Source organism: Oryctolagus cuniculus, chromosome 5, assembly GCF_051225735.1.
Source record: "Oryctolagus cuniculus isolate XC-2025 breed Fujian yellow rabbit chromosome 5, ASM5122573v1, whole genome shotgun sequence".
Classification (NCBI taxonomy): domain Eukaryota; kingdom Metazoa; phylum Chordata; class Mammalia; order Lagomorpha; family Leporidae; genus Oryctolagus; species Oryctolagus cuniculus.
Window position 1 is genome coordinate 99,082,379 of NC_142871.1, and position 14,183 is coordinate 99,096,561.

The 14,183-nt window shown below is 47.7% G+C and overlaps 1 protein-coding gene across 1 annotated transcript; it reads right to left on the reverse strand.

Annotated features, from left to right (window-relative positions):
- Positions 1-9,988: 9,988 nt before the first annotated feature.
- On the reverse strand, positions 9,989-11,387 carry LOC149126592 (oocyte-expressed protein homolog). Its single transcript, XM_089333017.1, has 3 exons — positions 11,192-11,387; positions 10,773-10,949; positions 9,989-10,302 (listed from the first exon to the last, which is right to left on the reverse strand). Exons 1-3 carry the CDS (start codon positions 11,316-11,318, stop codon positions 10,244-10,246), a joined length of 363 nt encoding a protein of 120 aa, XP_089189143.1. The 5' UTR covers positions 11,319-11,387; the 3' UTR covers positions 9,989-10,243.
- Between the last annotated feature and the right edge of the window lie 2,796 nt (positions 11,388-14,183).

Here is a 14,183-nt window from a genome sequence, read left to right on the forward strand (position 1 = left end):
CCTTGCTCTGGCAGGATCAGGTGGGGGCAACCAATAAGGTGGGCCATCCTTGGTCCTGCAGGGCCAGGGGAAGGAAGGACTGTGGACATAATGCTTGTTTTCCCAGGAACTATAAAAACCCCAGGAACAAAGAAAAGGAGTGTTGGTCTCCCAGCACTGCGTTGCACAGGTGGCCAGGGCCCCAGCATGCTGGACCTACAAATAAAGTCCCTTTGTTCTTTGCATTTTGGTGAGTCTGCTGGTTCTTTCTATCTGGGTGATCCGGAACACAACAGCATACAAAGTGGGGTGGGGGTGGGGGTACATGTGGGTGGTGCAGTTGGAGCTGTGGCACAGGTGAGCAGCATGGAGGGGCTGTGACCTCCTGCCTGCATCAAGATCCTAATGGAAGTAGGGAAGGTTTAGGACAGGTTCCAGGAGTGAAGGGACACAGGCAATAAGAAGAGTTCCAGCTTCAGGGACTTCTCCAGTGTTCCCTTTGTTTTGCTTAAAGATTTATTTATTTATCTGAGAGAGTTACAGAGAGAAAGGTGGAGAGAGCTGATTCATCATCCAGATGGCTGCAACAGCCTGGGCTTGGCCTGGCTGCAGTCAGGAGCCAGGTGCTTTGTCTGGGTGTCCCACAGGGGTGGCAGGGTCCCAAATCTTGGCCATCTCCCGCTGCTTTTCCCAGGCCAATAGCCAGGAGCTGGATTGGAAGTGGAGCAGCCAGGACACTAACCAGTATCCATGTGGGATGCTGGCATGTCAGGCAGGGGCTTTACCTACTAAGCCAGCCCCTTTAGGATTCTTTTGATCTTAAGCCCTCTTGCCTACCAGGTAGTTCAGAAAAAAGCCTAGCAATTCAGGCCAGTGCTGTAGCATAGCGAGTAAAGCTGCCGCCTGTAGTGCAGTCATTCCATATGGGCGCCGGTTCTAGTTCCGGCTGCTCCTCTTCTGATCCAGCTCTGTGGGAAGGCAGTGGAGGATTGCCCAAATCCTTGGGCCCTGCACTCGAGTGGGAGACCCGGAGGCAGCTCCTGACTCTGGATCAGGGCAGCCCCGGCTGTTGTGGCCATCAGGGGTGTGAACCAGCAGATGGAAGACCTCTCCCTCTGTCTCTACCTCTCTATAACTCTGTATTTTAAAGAAATCTTTAAAAAAAGAAAAAAAGAGTGCGACAGCAAATAATCAAGGTATTTACTTCGGAAGCATTGCAATGGGAGATTCGTATGCCAGAGTAAAGGATGAGCATGTGCAAAGAGCTTGAGGCAAGGGGAAACTGAAAAGCAAAATGGAGGAAGATGTACAAGATGTTTTGGAACCATTCTAGCCCGAGTGGTCAATAGGAAGAATGACACTGGTGCGAGGTTGAGTAGAGAGTTGTTGGGCAGAAGTGTTTGCCAAGGTACTTTTTGTAAAATGTCAGAGTAGCCTTGTGGTTCTGACAGAGTGTTTTGTGCTAGTCATGCTTAGGCAAATACACTATCCTGCGCCCATACTGGAAGCCAGCCTTGCAGAAGGCAGCTTAACCTGTTGTGCCACAACACTGCCCCCTTCTGTTATGTTTCTTATTTGCTAATTACAATTATCTTTTTAACTTTTTTTTTTTTACTGGAATCTAATGGACTTTTGAGATGGTATAATTAGATAGAGCTGTTTAATCTTCCAATCCCCCCAAACTCCCTTCTTTTCCTTCTTCCTATAGTACTCTATTTTAAAGTTCTACTCATGAATGTTACTTAGACTATCAACTCTTACTTTTTCTCCAGAAAAATACCTTCATTTCACCCCCCTTTTCTTTTTTTCAAAAGATTGATTTATTTATTTGAAAGCCAGATTTAGAGAGAAGGAGACAGAGAGAGAGAGAGAGAGAGAGAGAGAAATCTTCCATCTGCCAGTTTACTCCCCAAATAGCCACAATGGCAGGGGCTGGGCCAGCCAGAAGCCAAGAGCCCCGGGCTGCTTCCAGGTCTCCCACGTGGGTGCAGGGGTCCAAGGACTTGGGCCATCTTCTACTGCTTTCCCAGGCACATTAGCAGGGAGCTGGGTTGGAAGTGGAGCAGTGGGACTCCATATGGGATGCCGGTGTTGCAGCTTTTCCAGCTATGCCACAACATTGGCCCTTTTTCCTTTCAAAAGAGAGTTTCACTAGGTGGTGTACTCCTCAGCTGATTGTTACTCTCATCTCTTGAAACAAGCTATACAGGTTGAGCAGCCCTAACCTGAAATCAGAAATGTTCCAAATCCAGAACTGATTGAGCGCATGACATCCTAAGTGGAAAACTCCACACCTGGTGCTATCAAACACATGGCAGTGAAAATGCCAGCCAACCACGACACATATATAATGCCTTCCCTTGGCCAATAGCGTGATGCAGTGGTTCAGCTGCATCGCAGAGCACTGGTTGAAGTCCTGGCTGCTCCCCTTCTGATCCAGCTCCCTGCTAATTCATCTGGGAAGGCAGCAGAAGATGGCCCTGCCACTCAGCATGGGAGCCCAGATGAAGTTCCAGGCTCCCAGCCTCAGCCTGGCCCAGCCAGGATATTGTGGCCATTTGGGGAGTAAACCAAAGTTTTAAAACTTGCCTTCAGGCCATGGTACAAGGTCTATAGGAAACAAGTTTTGTGTTTACACTTGGGTCTGAGCCCCAAGAGATTACACTGTAGAAGTTTTTAGAAAGTGTGGGAGATGTGTGTTAGGAAGACCATACGCAGATTTCAAAAAAATTTTTTTAAGATGTATTTATTTATTTATTTGAAAGGCAGAGTTAGGGAGAGAGAGAAGCTGGTGTCCATATGGGATGCTGGCACTGCAGGCGCTGGCCCACTAAATGTGTTTTAGTCCTGTGGTGCCTCTTGATGTCCACCCCCCTTCACTTTATCTGCATCTTTCCTCTGTTTCTGGGTAAAGCTTGCCACAAGTCTTACTATTTTATTTTTTTAAATAAACAATTTTTTAGAATAGTTGTACATTTTCAGAAAACTCGCAAAAAGATACTGGGAATAGCTACCCATTTACTCAACACTCAGCTTTCCCTATTATTACCTTGTGATATGACTGTTACAATTGGTGATTCAATAGTTAGAACTTGGCACAGTGCTGTGGTATAGCGAATAAGTGCGGCCTACAGTGCCGGCATCCCATATGGGCACTGGTTCCAGTCCTGGCTGCTCCACTTCTGATCCAGCTCTCTGCTATGCCCTGGGAAAGCAGTGGAAGATGGCCCAGACACTTGGACCCCTGCACTCATGTGGGAGACCCAGAAGAAACTCTTGGCTCTTGGCTTGGCATTGGTGCAGCTCTGGGCACTGTGGCCATCTGGGGAGTAAACCAGTGGATGGAAGACCTCTCTCTCTCTCTGCCTCTATGTAACTCTGCCTTTCAAATAAACAAATAAACCTTTAAAAAATGGTAAGAGAGAAATATTCAAAAATAGTTACAGTATTAATTAGTTAATAATATGCTTTATTCTACTTCCTTATTCTGATTCGTTTTACCTAATGTCTTTTTTTGGCTCTAGAATCCTAAGATACCACATTGCATTTAGCCATCAGTCTCCTTAGGTAACTCTTGGCTGTCAAAGATTCTCAAACATCCCTTGTTTTTGATGATCTTGATAGTTTTAAGAATTGTTAAGTGTGTTATAAGATGCCCTCTAGTGGAATTTGCATGACATTTCTCTCATGATTAATTTCAGCTATGAGTTTTAAGCAAGATCACACAAGTGCCACCTTCATCACATCATATCAATTCTTATTTGAAAGGAAGAATGACAGAGGTGGAAAGATAGGAACAGAGAGAATGAGAGAGAGGAAAAAAAATCTACCTTCAGTCAGCTGGTTCACTCTCCAAAAGCCTACAGTAGCCAGGGCTGGGCCAACCCAAAGCCAGGAACCAGGAACTCCATCCAGGTCTCCCATGTGGGTGGCAGGGACCTAAGTAACTTAAGCCATCATCTGCTACATCCCAGGAACACTGGCAGGGAAGCTGGAAGGGAAGCAGAGGCAAGACCCAGTCCCAGGCACTCCAATACAGGATGCAGGTATCCCAACCATGGCACAGCCCACTGCACCATGCCTCCCCTAATTGACTTGACTTTTAATGTTGACCTTGATCATCTGGCTGAGGCAATCCTTGTCAGGTTTTTATGTGACAAACTTAAATCTCTCTCCCCTTTCCATGCTGTGTTCTTTTGAAGGAAGTCACAATGTACAGCTTATACCTAATGATGAAACCAGGAGGTATGCTCCACCTCCCTGGGACAGTATCTACCTGCATCATTTAGAATTCTTCTGTATGGAAAACCAGTCTTTTCTCCCTCATTTATATGATTTTATACACACACACACACACACACACACACAAAATCTCACTATGGACTCACATCTTTCTAATCTTTTCACAGACATCAGCTTTTGTTTTTGTTCTATTTTGTTTTTCTTTTCCCCTTGGCTTTTGCTCTAACATTTTCTTTCTTTTTCAGTTTTGCTTTAGTGTTATTCTTTTTTCTGTAATTGTTGGAGTTGAGAGCTGACCTGTGTTCCCATTCTTCCCGCTGAGAGGTGCAGAACAGGTTCGCTCCCCACCCCATCCACTCGGTCAGGCCCCTCTGGTGCCCATTTAGCAGTCTCATCTGTGCGTTCAGACTTCCAACCCCGTGTTTCTGCTGCTCCTGACCTTCCTCTCCTATGAGGATTGGTTCCATTCCCTTGTGTCCTAAATTTGCCACTCTCAATGTTCATAGGGCTTGTTTTGCCATAGAAAGACAGCGTGACTTTTTATTTTTCTTTTCAAGTCTGGGTAAGAGGCCTACAAGCCCTGTCAAACACTACATTGACCCTGCTGATTTGGCTTCTTTCATGCCATGATTTATTTTCCATTATTTTAAAGATAATTGTGGCATTTCCAAGTATGACCAGCTCCTAATTCCAGGAACTATTCTCAGTGTTAGCCACCAGATGGAGCTCAGTCTGACCTTAGTTTTATTCCCAGCTAGTTCTTTTATTTTTCATTTTAATCAGCATGTAATCAATGCATATATCTATGGTATACAGTGTGATACTTCAACATCTGCATACAATATGACTGATCAAATCAGGGTAATTAGGATATCCATTTCCTTATCATGTATTTGTTTTGTGGTTTTGAGCTCCTCTTAGGTCTTCATAAAATATCATAGGTGGGCCAGTGCTGCGGCTCAATAGGCTAATCCTCCACCTTGCAGCGCTGGCACACCAGGTTCTAGTCCCGGTCAGGGCGCCGGATTCTGTCCCGGTTGCCCCTCTTCCAGGCCAGCTTTCTGCTGTGGCCCGGGAGTGTAGTGAAAGATGCCCCAAGTCCTTGGGCCCTGCACCCCATGGGAGACCAGGATAAGTACCTGGCTCCTGCCATTGGATCAGCGCGGTGTGCCCGCCGCAGCGCGCCAGCCGCAGCGTGCCGACCGTGGTGGCCATTGGAGGGTGAACCAACGGCAAAGGAAGACCTTTCTCTCTGTCTCTCTCTCTCACTGTCCACCCTGCTTGTAAAAAATATATATATATATATATAAATATATATATATATATATAATAGGTATTGTGAACTATAGTCACCTTACTATACCTAGGAACAAAATTCTTCCTACAAAACTATTTTGGTATCAGTAAGTTTTTAAAAACTTATGTTTAATACATATAATTTTCCAAAGTACAACTTTTGAATTATAGCAGCTTGTCCCCCCATAACCTCCCTCCCACCCTCAACCATCCCATCTCCCACTCCCTCTCCTATCCCATTCTTCATCAAGATTCATTTTCAATTATCTTTATATACAGAAGATCAACTTGGTATATACTAAGTAAAGATTTCAACAGACTGCCCCCACACAGACACACAAAGTATAGAGTACTGTTTGAGTAGTAGTTTTACTGTTAATCCACATAGTACAACACATTAAAGACAGAGATCCTACATGGGGAGTAGGTGTACAGTGACTCCCGTTGTTAACAATTGACACTCTTATTTATGACGTCAGTAATCACCCAAGACTCTTGTCATTAGCTGCCAAGGCTATGGAAGCCTCTTGAGTTCACAAACTCTGGCCTTATTTAGACAGATATCAGCCAGTTTTTTGAGAGAGAAATGGAACATCTTTTTGCCTCAATTTTTAAGCTGGTTTCCAAAGTACTTCAAATTTTTAAAACTCACTATAGATAATCATGTTCAAACAGGGGGAGGGAAAAAACCACTAGGTTTATACACATGGTTCAGCAAAACTGCTTACTCTTCAGAGTAGCTAGTGATAGCTATATCCACTCCCGCCTCACCCCGCAGCCAGACCAGAAGGAGAATACATCAGCGATTAAGAGATACTGTTCCCTGCCTGGTCTTAACTCATTGTTTTCTTTTAAGCTGTAAAGGAAAAATTCAGAATACTGACAGAAATATATCAAAGGAGATTTCCAAACAGATCCTTTACATAGTTCACATCATATTACTAATTATTACCCATACTGATTTCTCAGTTCCTGGTCTATTAAGATTTATTTATTCAAAAGGAAGAGTGACAGAGAGGGAGAGAGACCTTGCACCCACTGGTTCACTCCCCAGGTGGCTGCAATGGCTGGGGCTGGTCCAGACTGAAGCCAGGAGTCTGGAACTCCCACGTGGGTGCACGGGTCCAGGTGCTTGGGCCATCAGCTGCTTTCTCAGGGACATTAGCAGGGAGCTGGATCAGAAGTGGAGCAGCCAGGACTTGAACTGGTGCTCTGATGTGGAACGCCTGTGAGGCAAGTAGTGACTTCACCTGCTGCCCACAACGCCAACTCCTAAGGTCCTGCTCTCACGGACTTCCTTCCCTGAACTGTGGGAAGGAGAAGCTGATGATGGAGAGGACTGTTCCCTCATTTATAGCTGAGATGACAGGCAGCAGTCACACAATAAACTTTTCACTTACCAGTTAAACTCTTTCATTTTCTTAAAATAATTCCTAGGTGAGCTTGCAGAATTTCTCATGACAAAGATAAAAAATACTTCATTTATTAATTTCATTTTTTTTTTTTTTAGAAATACTTTACAGACATAAATATTTTGACGAACCAGGTGGTGCTTTCAACTTCCCACTTGCCCTCCACCCTCCCATTCCCACTGGCTGCAACTTGTCTGAACACTCTTCGAAGCATTGCTCAGCAAAAATCTTGATTCTCTAGGCCTTGTTAGTGCTGTCTTATCAAGCCTGTCTTGGTCTCAGACAAAGGGCCAAAAATCTCACATGATGTGGCGAGCTTTGGCATGTCTCTCTCAACACCCTTCAAGAACAAGTTCCCCGCTATGATGGGAGAACTTGAGGCAGAAAGTATTGAGCAGCTGTCAATTAAGAGAGCTGTCTCTCCCAGGGTATGCCCCTCCCCAATGAGAAGACACACAACAACAGAATTGGGTGCTATTTCTAAGCTTGGTTGACGCATTAACGTAGAACAGGAATTTCAAAACTTTAGAGAGGAAGTACTCCCAAGAGAAAGACCTTTAGGCAGTGCACTTGCGATCCACTACGTGGTAGATGACCCAGGTTAACAGACAGACTCACAGGCAATGGTGAATGGTATACTGGCTGGTCAGGAACCCGGAGGAGGAAAGATTACAAGCTTGGCGACAGGCAAGTGTAATAATGCATCTTGGGGCCAGTGCTGTGGTGTAGCGGGGTAAGCTGCCACCTGCAGCAGTGGCATCCCATATGGGCACTGGTTTGAGCCCCTACTGCCCCACTCTCTGCTTCTCTCTGATTCTCAAATAAATGAAATAAAAAAAAATGAATTTCAGACAAGTGATAAATTAAATGCAAAACAATAAAGTCTCTAGCAGACAAATGGGGCCCTTAGATCTCAAGGAAAAAATACGTTTATTCAATAGGAAACACACAAAAAAAATCAAGCATGAAAGAACAACTTGTAGATGAAAAGACATTAAAATTTAAAGCACTTCCAAATGATACTATCAAGAAACTGAAAAAGGCAAGCCACAGAACTGAAAGATATTTACAACACATGACGGTATTTCAAAATGATTGTAAGAAAGATTTTTTTAAAAAATTGATTTGCAAGGCAGAGTGACAGAGATATAGGAAGAGATAAAGAGATCTTCTATCCACTGGTTTACTCCCCAAATGGCCGCAAACAGCCAGGGCTAGGTGAGTCTAAAGGCAAGAGTCAGGAACTCCATCCAGTTCTCCAGAGAGGATGGCAGGGACCCAAGCACTTAGACTACTTCTGCTGTGTTCCCATGCACATTAGCAAGGAGCTAGGTTGGAAGCAGAGCAGCTGGAACCAAAACCAGTGTTTATATGGAATGCCAGCATCCCAGGTGGCAGCTTAACCCACTGCACCACAACACCAGCCCTCTTCAAACAACAACAACAAAGTATTTATTTATTTAAAATTCAGAGTTTCAGAGAGAGGGAGAGACAGAAACAGGGATAGAAAGATCTTCCATCTGCTGGTTCACTCCCTAAATGGCTACAATGGCCAGGATTGGGCCAGGCCCAAGTCAAGAACCTAAGACTCCAGCTAGGTTTCCCATGTGAGTGCAGGGTCCCAAGGACTTCTGCTTTCCCAGGTGCATTAGTAGGGACCTGGAGAGGAAGTGGAGCAGCTGGGACATGAACCAGTGTCCTTATGAGATGCTGGCCTTGCAAGCTATGGCTTAACCCACTGTGGCAAAACACCAGCCCCTAAAAAATCTTTAACATTTAAGAGAATCTACCATACTAGTCTTATGATTTTACAAATGTTATTCAATATACATAATCATTAACAAATCTTCGCAGGGGTGGACATGCGGCACAGCAGTTAAAATCCCACTTGGAATGCCTTGGGTCGAGTCCCACTGCTGCTTCCAATCCAGCTTCCTGCTCATGTATATGCTGGGAAGTAGCAGATGATGCCAAGTGCTCAGGTGCCTGTACCCCCACATTGAGTTCCAGACTCCTGGCTTTAGACTGGTCTTTGTTGTCTCTTTGCCTTTCAAATTACATATAAATTATATATTTGATATATATTTTATATAAAATGTATTAAAATATGTATTTTAATTTGAGCAAATTCTCTAAGTTTTGGTTTATTAGGCAAGAAAGTTAATATACAAGTACTTAAATGCCTTTTATTTAAGAAATGTAATTGGTAGTCATAGAATGGGGGCCTGGTAAGCTGCTGCCTGCTACGTGGGCATCCCACATAGGCACTGGTTGGAGTCCATGCTACTCCACTTCCTATCCAGCTCCCTGCTAATGCACCTGGAAAAACAGAAGATGGTTCAAGTGCTTGAGCCCCTGCACCCACGTAGGAGATCCAGATGTTGTTCCAGGCTCCTGGGTTCAGCCTGGCCTTGGCCTGGCCATTGCAGCCATTTGAGGAGTGACCAGGGGATGGAAACTATCTGGCATTCTGCCATACAAATAAAAAATATTTTTTTAAAGTCACAGATGAAGTAACCTGACATCAGACAATATACAAGCAAGAGTACTTTTAGTCTCCCTACAACCCCCTGAATCCTCACACTCCCTGCCTCCTTTTACTGATGCTCCTCCTACCAAAAGCTGCTCACATCAACAAAAATTCCATCCAGGAGCTTCGCTTCTACTTGGTGGTAAAAAAGCCCGTTAGGCATATTGCACATGCATCTCCATTGGAATTCCTCAACTCGTCCAGCCTAGCTTCTGGGACCCTCACTGAAGGCTGCCGTGGGGCTGTTCCTGCTGAGGCCAGCGCTGAGCCCTCTGACACCCGAGCCACACTGCCCTCATCTGGACTGTGGGGCCCTCCCTGCCCCTGTCAACTGACAGCTCTCTGCTCTTACCGGCAGAGACAGGAGAGCATGGATCTAAGGGGTGGGGGTGGGGGTGGGGGCGGGACCACAGATTCCTCCAGGAAAGTTCCACCCCCCCCAACAATACTGTCAGAAGCCCTCTAACCCCCACAATTAAAAATTTCTCTTTCTCATCTTACATGGTAAGGAACACTATTCCACACACAAACCACACTAAAATTGTTTATTATAAAACCATTAAAACGTCATTTAAAAGCTCGATTTTGCAATAACTGAAACCACGACAGAATTAAGAACACTCGCCCCACACCTATCTCCATCCCCACCCCTTCATGGCACAATCGGAACTGAGCCTTGGGTCGGAACCTCCAGGCAGGAGTCCATCCGCAGGTAACGCCGTTCCTGTTCCAGGTTCCCGCACAGCGCAAGCGCGTGGTCTGGGTCACGGGTTCCGGACAGGCCTTAAATGAAGCGCCTGGAGGCCCACACGGAACCTTGCAGGCCCTTGGCCCACGCTCTGGCTAAAAAGAAAGCAGCTGGTCAGGGGCGGGCTTGTGGGGGTGCCTGGAGGGCGGCGCATTCCAAACCAGCGTGCATCAGCATCACCTGGACCAAGGGCGTGTAGAAACACGGGCTCCGTGGGGCCGGGCTAGGCCGACGGCTCTGCATTTTTAAGTAGTTCCCAGGTGATGCTGATGCTGCTGGCCAGGCTCCCACTTTAAAACCCACGGCCTGGTGTGCAGGCCCAATAAGGGATTTGGCTGAAGACGGCTCCCCAGAGGGGATGCTCTGGAACCCAGGGGGACACACACCCTCGGGTCCAGCCAGCGCCCCCTTTCCCAGCTGCATCTTGCGCTCCCTGCCCCCAGGGATCTGGGGTAGACCTGGCAACGGTTTTCAGATCTACTCACAGCCTTCAGCCTAAAGAACTGGGGTGAGCCCGGGAAGCGAGGACAGAGGGTTCCGGCTCAGGGCCCCTGGGGCCGCTCACCTCGATTTCTGCGGATCCGAAGCTGGAAAGATGCTGACACGATCAGGAGCATCGCAAGGGTCTGTAGGAAGGGTCGTCCGTAAATGAAGATCAGGACTCCACCCAGCGCGTCCAGTTCGATACTGAGTAAGACGATGCAGGTCCTCTGGAAGGCCGCCAGCATCTCGCCGTTCACGCCTGGGTGGGGAAGGGAACGCTAAGCCGCGGGCGGGGAGGCAGGCAGGGATCAGATGCAGTGGCTGACACAAGGAACAGGGACACCCAGCTTTGGGTCCACCAGGCTGGGACCAAATGTGGAACCTGCGATTTCAAAAAGCGTCCAGGGGCCCTGGATTTAGGCGCCCCTCGGGAGGAGAGGTAGGCACTGGACCCGACGCGGCAAACAGGGGCTGCGAGGGCCGGAGCTGCGACTCCCTCACCAAACAACGCTGCGAAGATCCACGACTCGACGTAAACGACTTGCGGCAAGTGCTGGACCCCCAGTAACCAAACCAGCCGTGGGGCGCGGCCACGCCCAGCGGGCCGGCGGGGACCTCCGGGCAGCATCCTGCCACCGCCGGCCAGGCGCAGGGAGAGGGCAGGACAGGGGCCACGGGCCGGCGCCTTCTTACACGCCGCCCGGGTCCGCCCCTTCCGCGGCCTGCCGCCCCTCCGCCCCGCGCTGGGTTTCGCTATGCTCTCCGCCGGTTTTATAGCTCTGGGATGCTCTCCACTCCTACCCTTCGTTAGCCCTCTCAGAGGCCTAAGGACCCTGGAGCAGACTCCCCCAGGTCGCCAGGCTTGGCGTGTGCGAGGGGCTCGAGCTCACAGCACCGCTTCGGGGGTCTCGGGCCGGGGATCCGTGAGTGCCAAGGAGAGGGAATGTGGAGGCAGAAGCGGGCGGCAGAAAAATGGAACGCACCTCTTCTCTGAGCATTCCCCCATCCCTCGAGCCTCCAAGTCCTCTGGAAGGCCCCTTTCCCTGCAGGTCCGTGTTCTCCCCCACGTCTTGGGAGCTGCACCTGCTCTCCTGCGGCAAACTGCGCCCTTGGGCACAGGCTGCTGCCTGCACTCAGCGAGCCGCCGGCTTAAATCGTGAACGCGCTCGCCAAGGTGGAGGCTCCTGAGACCTGAACCAAGTGTTTTGGAGAACAGGTAAATTGCATTTGGGCTCCAGGGTCTTTGGCACCAAGAAGGAAGCCGTTCCTAAAATGCTGGTATTTTGCGGGCTTGAACTTTGCTGAGCCTAGTGAACAAGCAGGTATCCCGAGGCGGGTGAACCCGGACCATGACAGCTCGGATCAGTGCATGTTTAAGAGGGGCCCCAGCCCCTGGTGCTTTGGATCCACCTCAGGACTGAGCTTCACCTCACCGATCTGGGTAAAGGAAAAAACTGATACCTTTTATGGGCAATGGCTATTTATGTCCCCAGAGCCTGGTGGTGGGACGCTGCAGCTCTTGACTTGCAACCCTAAATGCGGATGGCTTTGCCGGCAGGTGTGTTGGAGGTGCCTAAACAGCCTTCACAATGGACGGACAGGACCAGGCATCAGCATTTACATGGGAACAAACTGGAGAAAGTAGTATGTGGGATGGTACCAGGCAGGCCTTGGTTGCAATCCTGAGTTGGCCATTCACCAGTTATGTGATCTTGCGTAATTTACTTATGTGACCCAAGGTTTCCAGCCTGAAGAGGAAAATAACCATCTTTTCCTTGCAAGAATGAGAGAAAGGAGTTCAAGTGTTTGAGGGCTGCTAGGGGTAAAGCATGGCTGGTATTTTTTGCATGTTGCTGTTACACTGGAGAACACTTCCCTGTCCTGTCCTTAGAAACACATGCAGTCCTCTCTCTCCGTGCTGAACAAGGAAGGATAGAGGCGCTCTTTCCTCTTAATGTACCTGACTTGATACTTGCATTTATAATAGCTACTTTCCAGTTATATCATTCCTGAGCCAAAGGCATGGAACCATATTTTAAAAAGATTTATTTCATTTTATTTGAAAGGCACTTAAGGGAGATGGGGGGTGGGGTCGGGCAGAGGGTAGAGAGGGAGAGAGATTCATTCCATCTGGTTCAGCTCCCAAATGGTTGCAAGGGCCTGGGGCTAAGAGGAGCCAGGAGCCTGGAACTCCATCCGGGTCTTCCACATGGGTGGCAGGGGCAAAAGCACTTGGGGTATCTTCCACTACTTCCCCAGGTGCATTTGTGGGGAACTGGATCATAAATGGAAAAGTTGTGACTTGAACTGGTGCTCGTGTGGGATGCTACTCATATGGGATGCTGGTGTTGCAGGCGGCAGCTTAACCTGCTGAGGCATGGTGCTGACCTCTGAGCTGTATTTTAAATTTTGAAGTTTATTGAAAGGCAGAGAGTTAGAGATCTCCCGTCCACAGGTTCACTCCCCAAATGCCAGGGCTAGGCAGGTTGAAACCAAAGGCTGAACTCGCTGCAGGTGAAGGACTAGGTCTTCTCCTGCTCTTTTGTTTGACATTACATGGATTCAGGACAATCACAGAATTTTCTGGACTCACTGTTTGCTGTTATGTCAAGGTTGGATATTGATCCTCAAGCAAGGGAAGATTTCCTTGGGTATTAAACTGTTTTACACACTTGACAACCATGTGCAGTAAATTTTTGGGTCCTAGATGAGTCAACTCCTTTAGATGGGTCATCTGCAAGTTGGACCCAGCTTAGACAGCCACCTGTCCTCCCCCCGCCTCAAGGAATTTACCCTGAGATCCATGCTAACTTCCTGGAATCTGCACATGTACCATCAAGTGTGTATGTATAGCTTTCAACATATTATCTTAAGGTAGCACTGGTCAACAGACTATTCTGCCTTGATGGAAGTATACATTAGTGTTGTCCAAAATACCAAAATACAGTAGTCACATGTGGCTACTGAACATTTGAAATATGATTAGAGGTAGGAGAAATTGTTTTTAAATTCTAATTTTAAATTGCATATGCAAGTAGTAGCTGCTTTTTAATTTTTTAAAAAAGATTTATTTTATTTGAAAGGCAGAGTTAGGGAGGAAGACACACAGATCCTTCTTCTGCTGGTTCACTCCCCAGTTGGCCACAACAGCTGGAGTTGGGCTGATCCAAAGCCAGGAGCTTCATCCGGGTCTCCCACGTGGGTGCAGGGGCCCAGGTACTTGGGCCATCTTCCACTGCATTCTCGGGCACACTAGCAGGGAGCTGGATTGGAAGTGGAGCAGCCGGGACTTGAAACAGCACCCATGTGGAATGCTGGTGCTGCAGATGGCGGCTTTCCCACTATGCCATAGCGCCGGCCGCAACTCGTAGCTACTATATTATCCAATCTTTCTCCTTCACCGTAACAGCACATCAAGGCCAGTGTTGTGGTTCAGCAGGTTAAGCTGCCACATGCAATACTAGCATCCAAGATGAGCACTGGTTTGAGTGCC

Bases quoted from the DNA above. Each gene is read 5' to 3' on its own strand.
- LOC149126592 (XM_089333017.1), bottom strand. From the start codon at position 11,318: ATGCTGCCCGGAGGTCCCCGCCGGCCCGCTGGGCGTGGCCGCGCCCCA. The intron at 10,950-11,191 runs GTGAGGGAGTCG...TTCCCCACCCAG, and splicing joins GATCTTCGCAGCGTTGTTTG to GCGTGAACGGCGAGATGCTG. The intron at 10,303-10,772 runs GTGAGCGGCCCC...CTTTCTTTTTAG, and splicing joins TCGGATCCGCAGAAATCGAG to CCAGAGCGTGGGCCAAGGGC.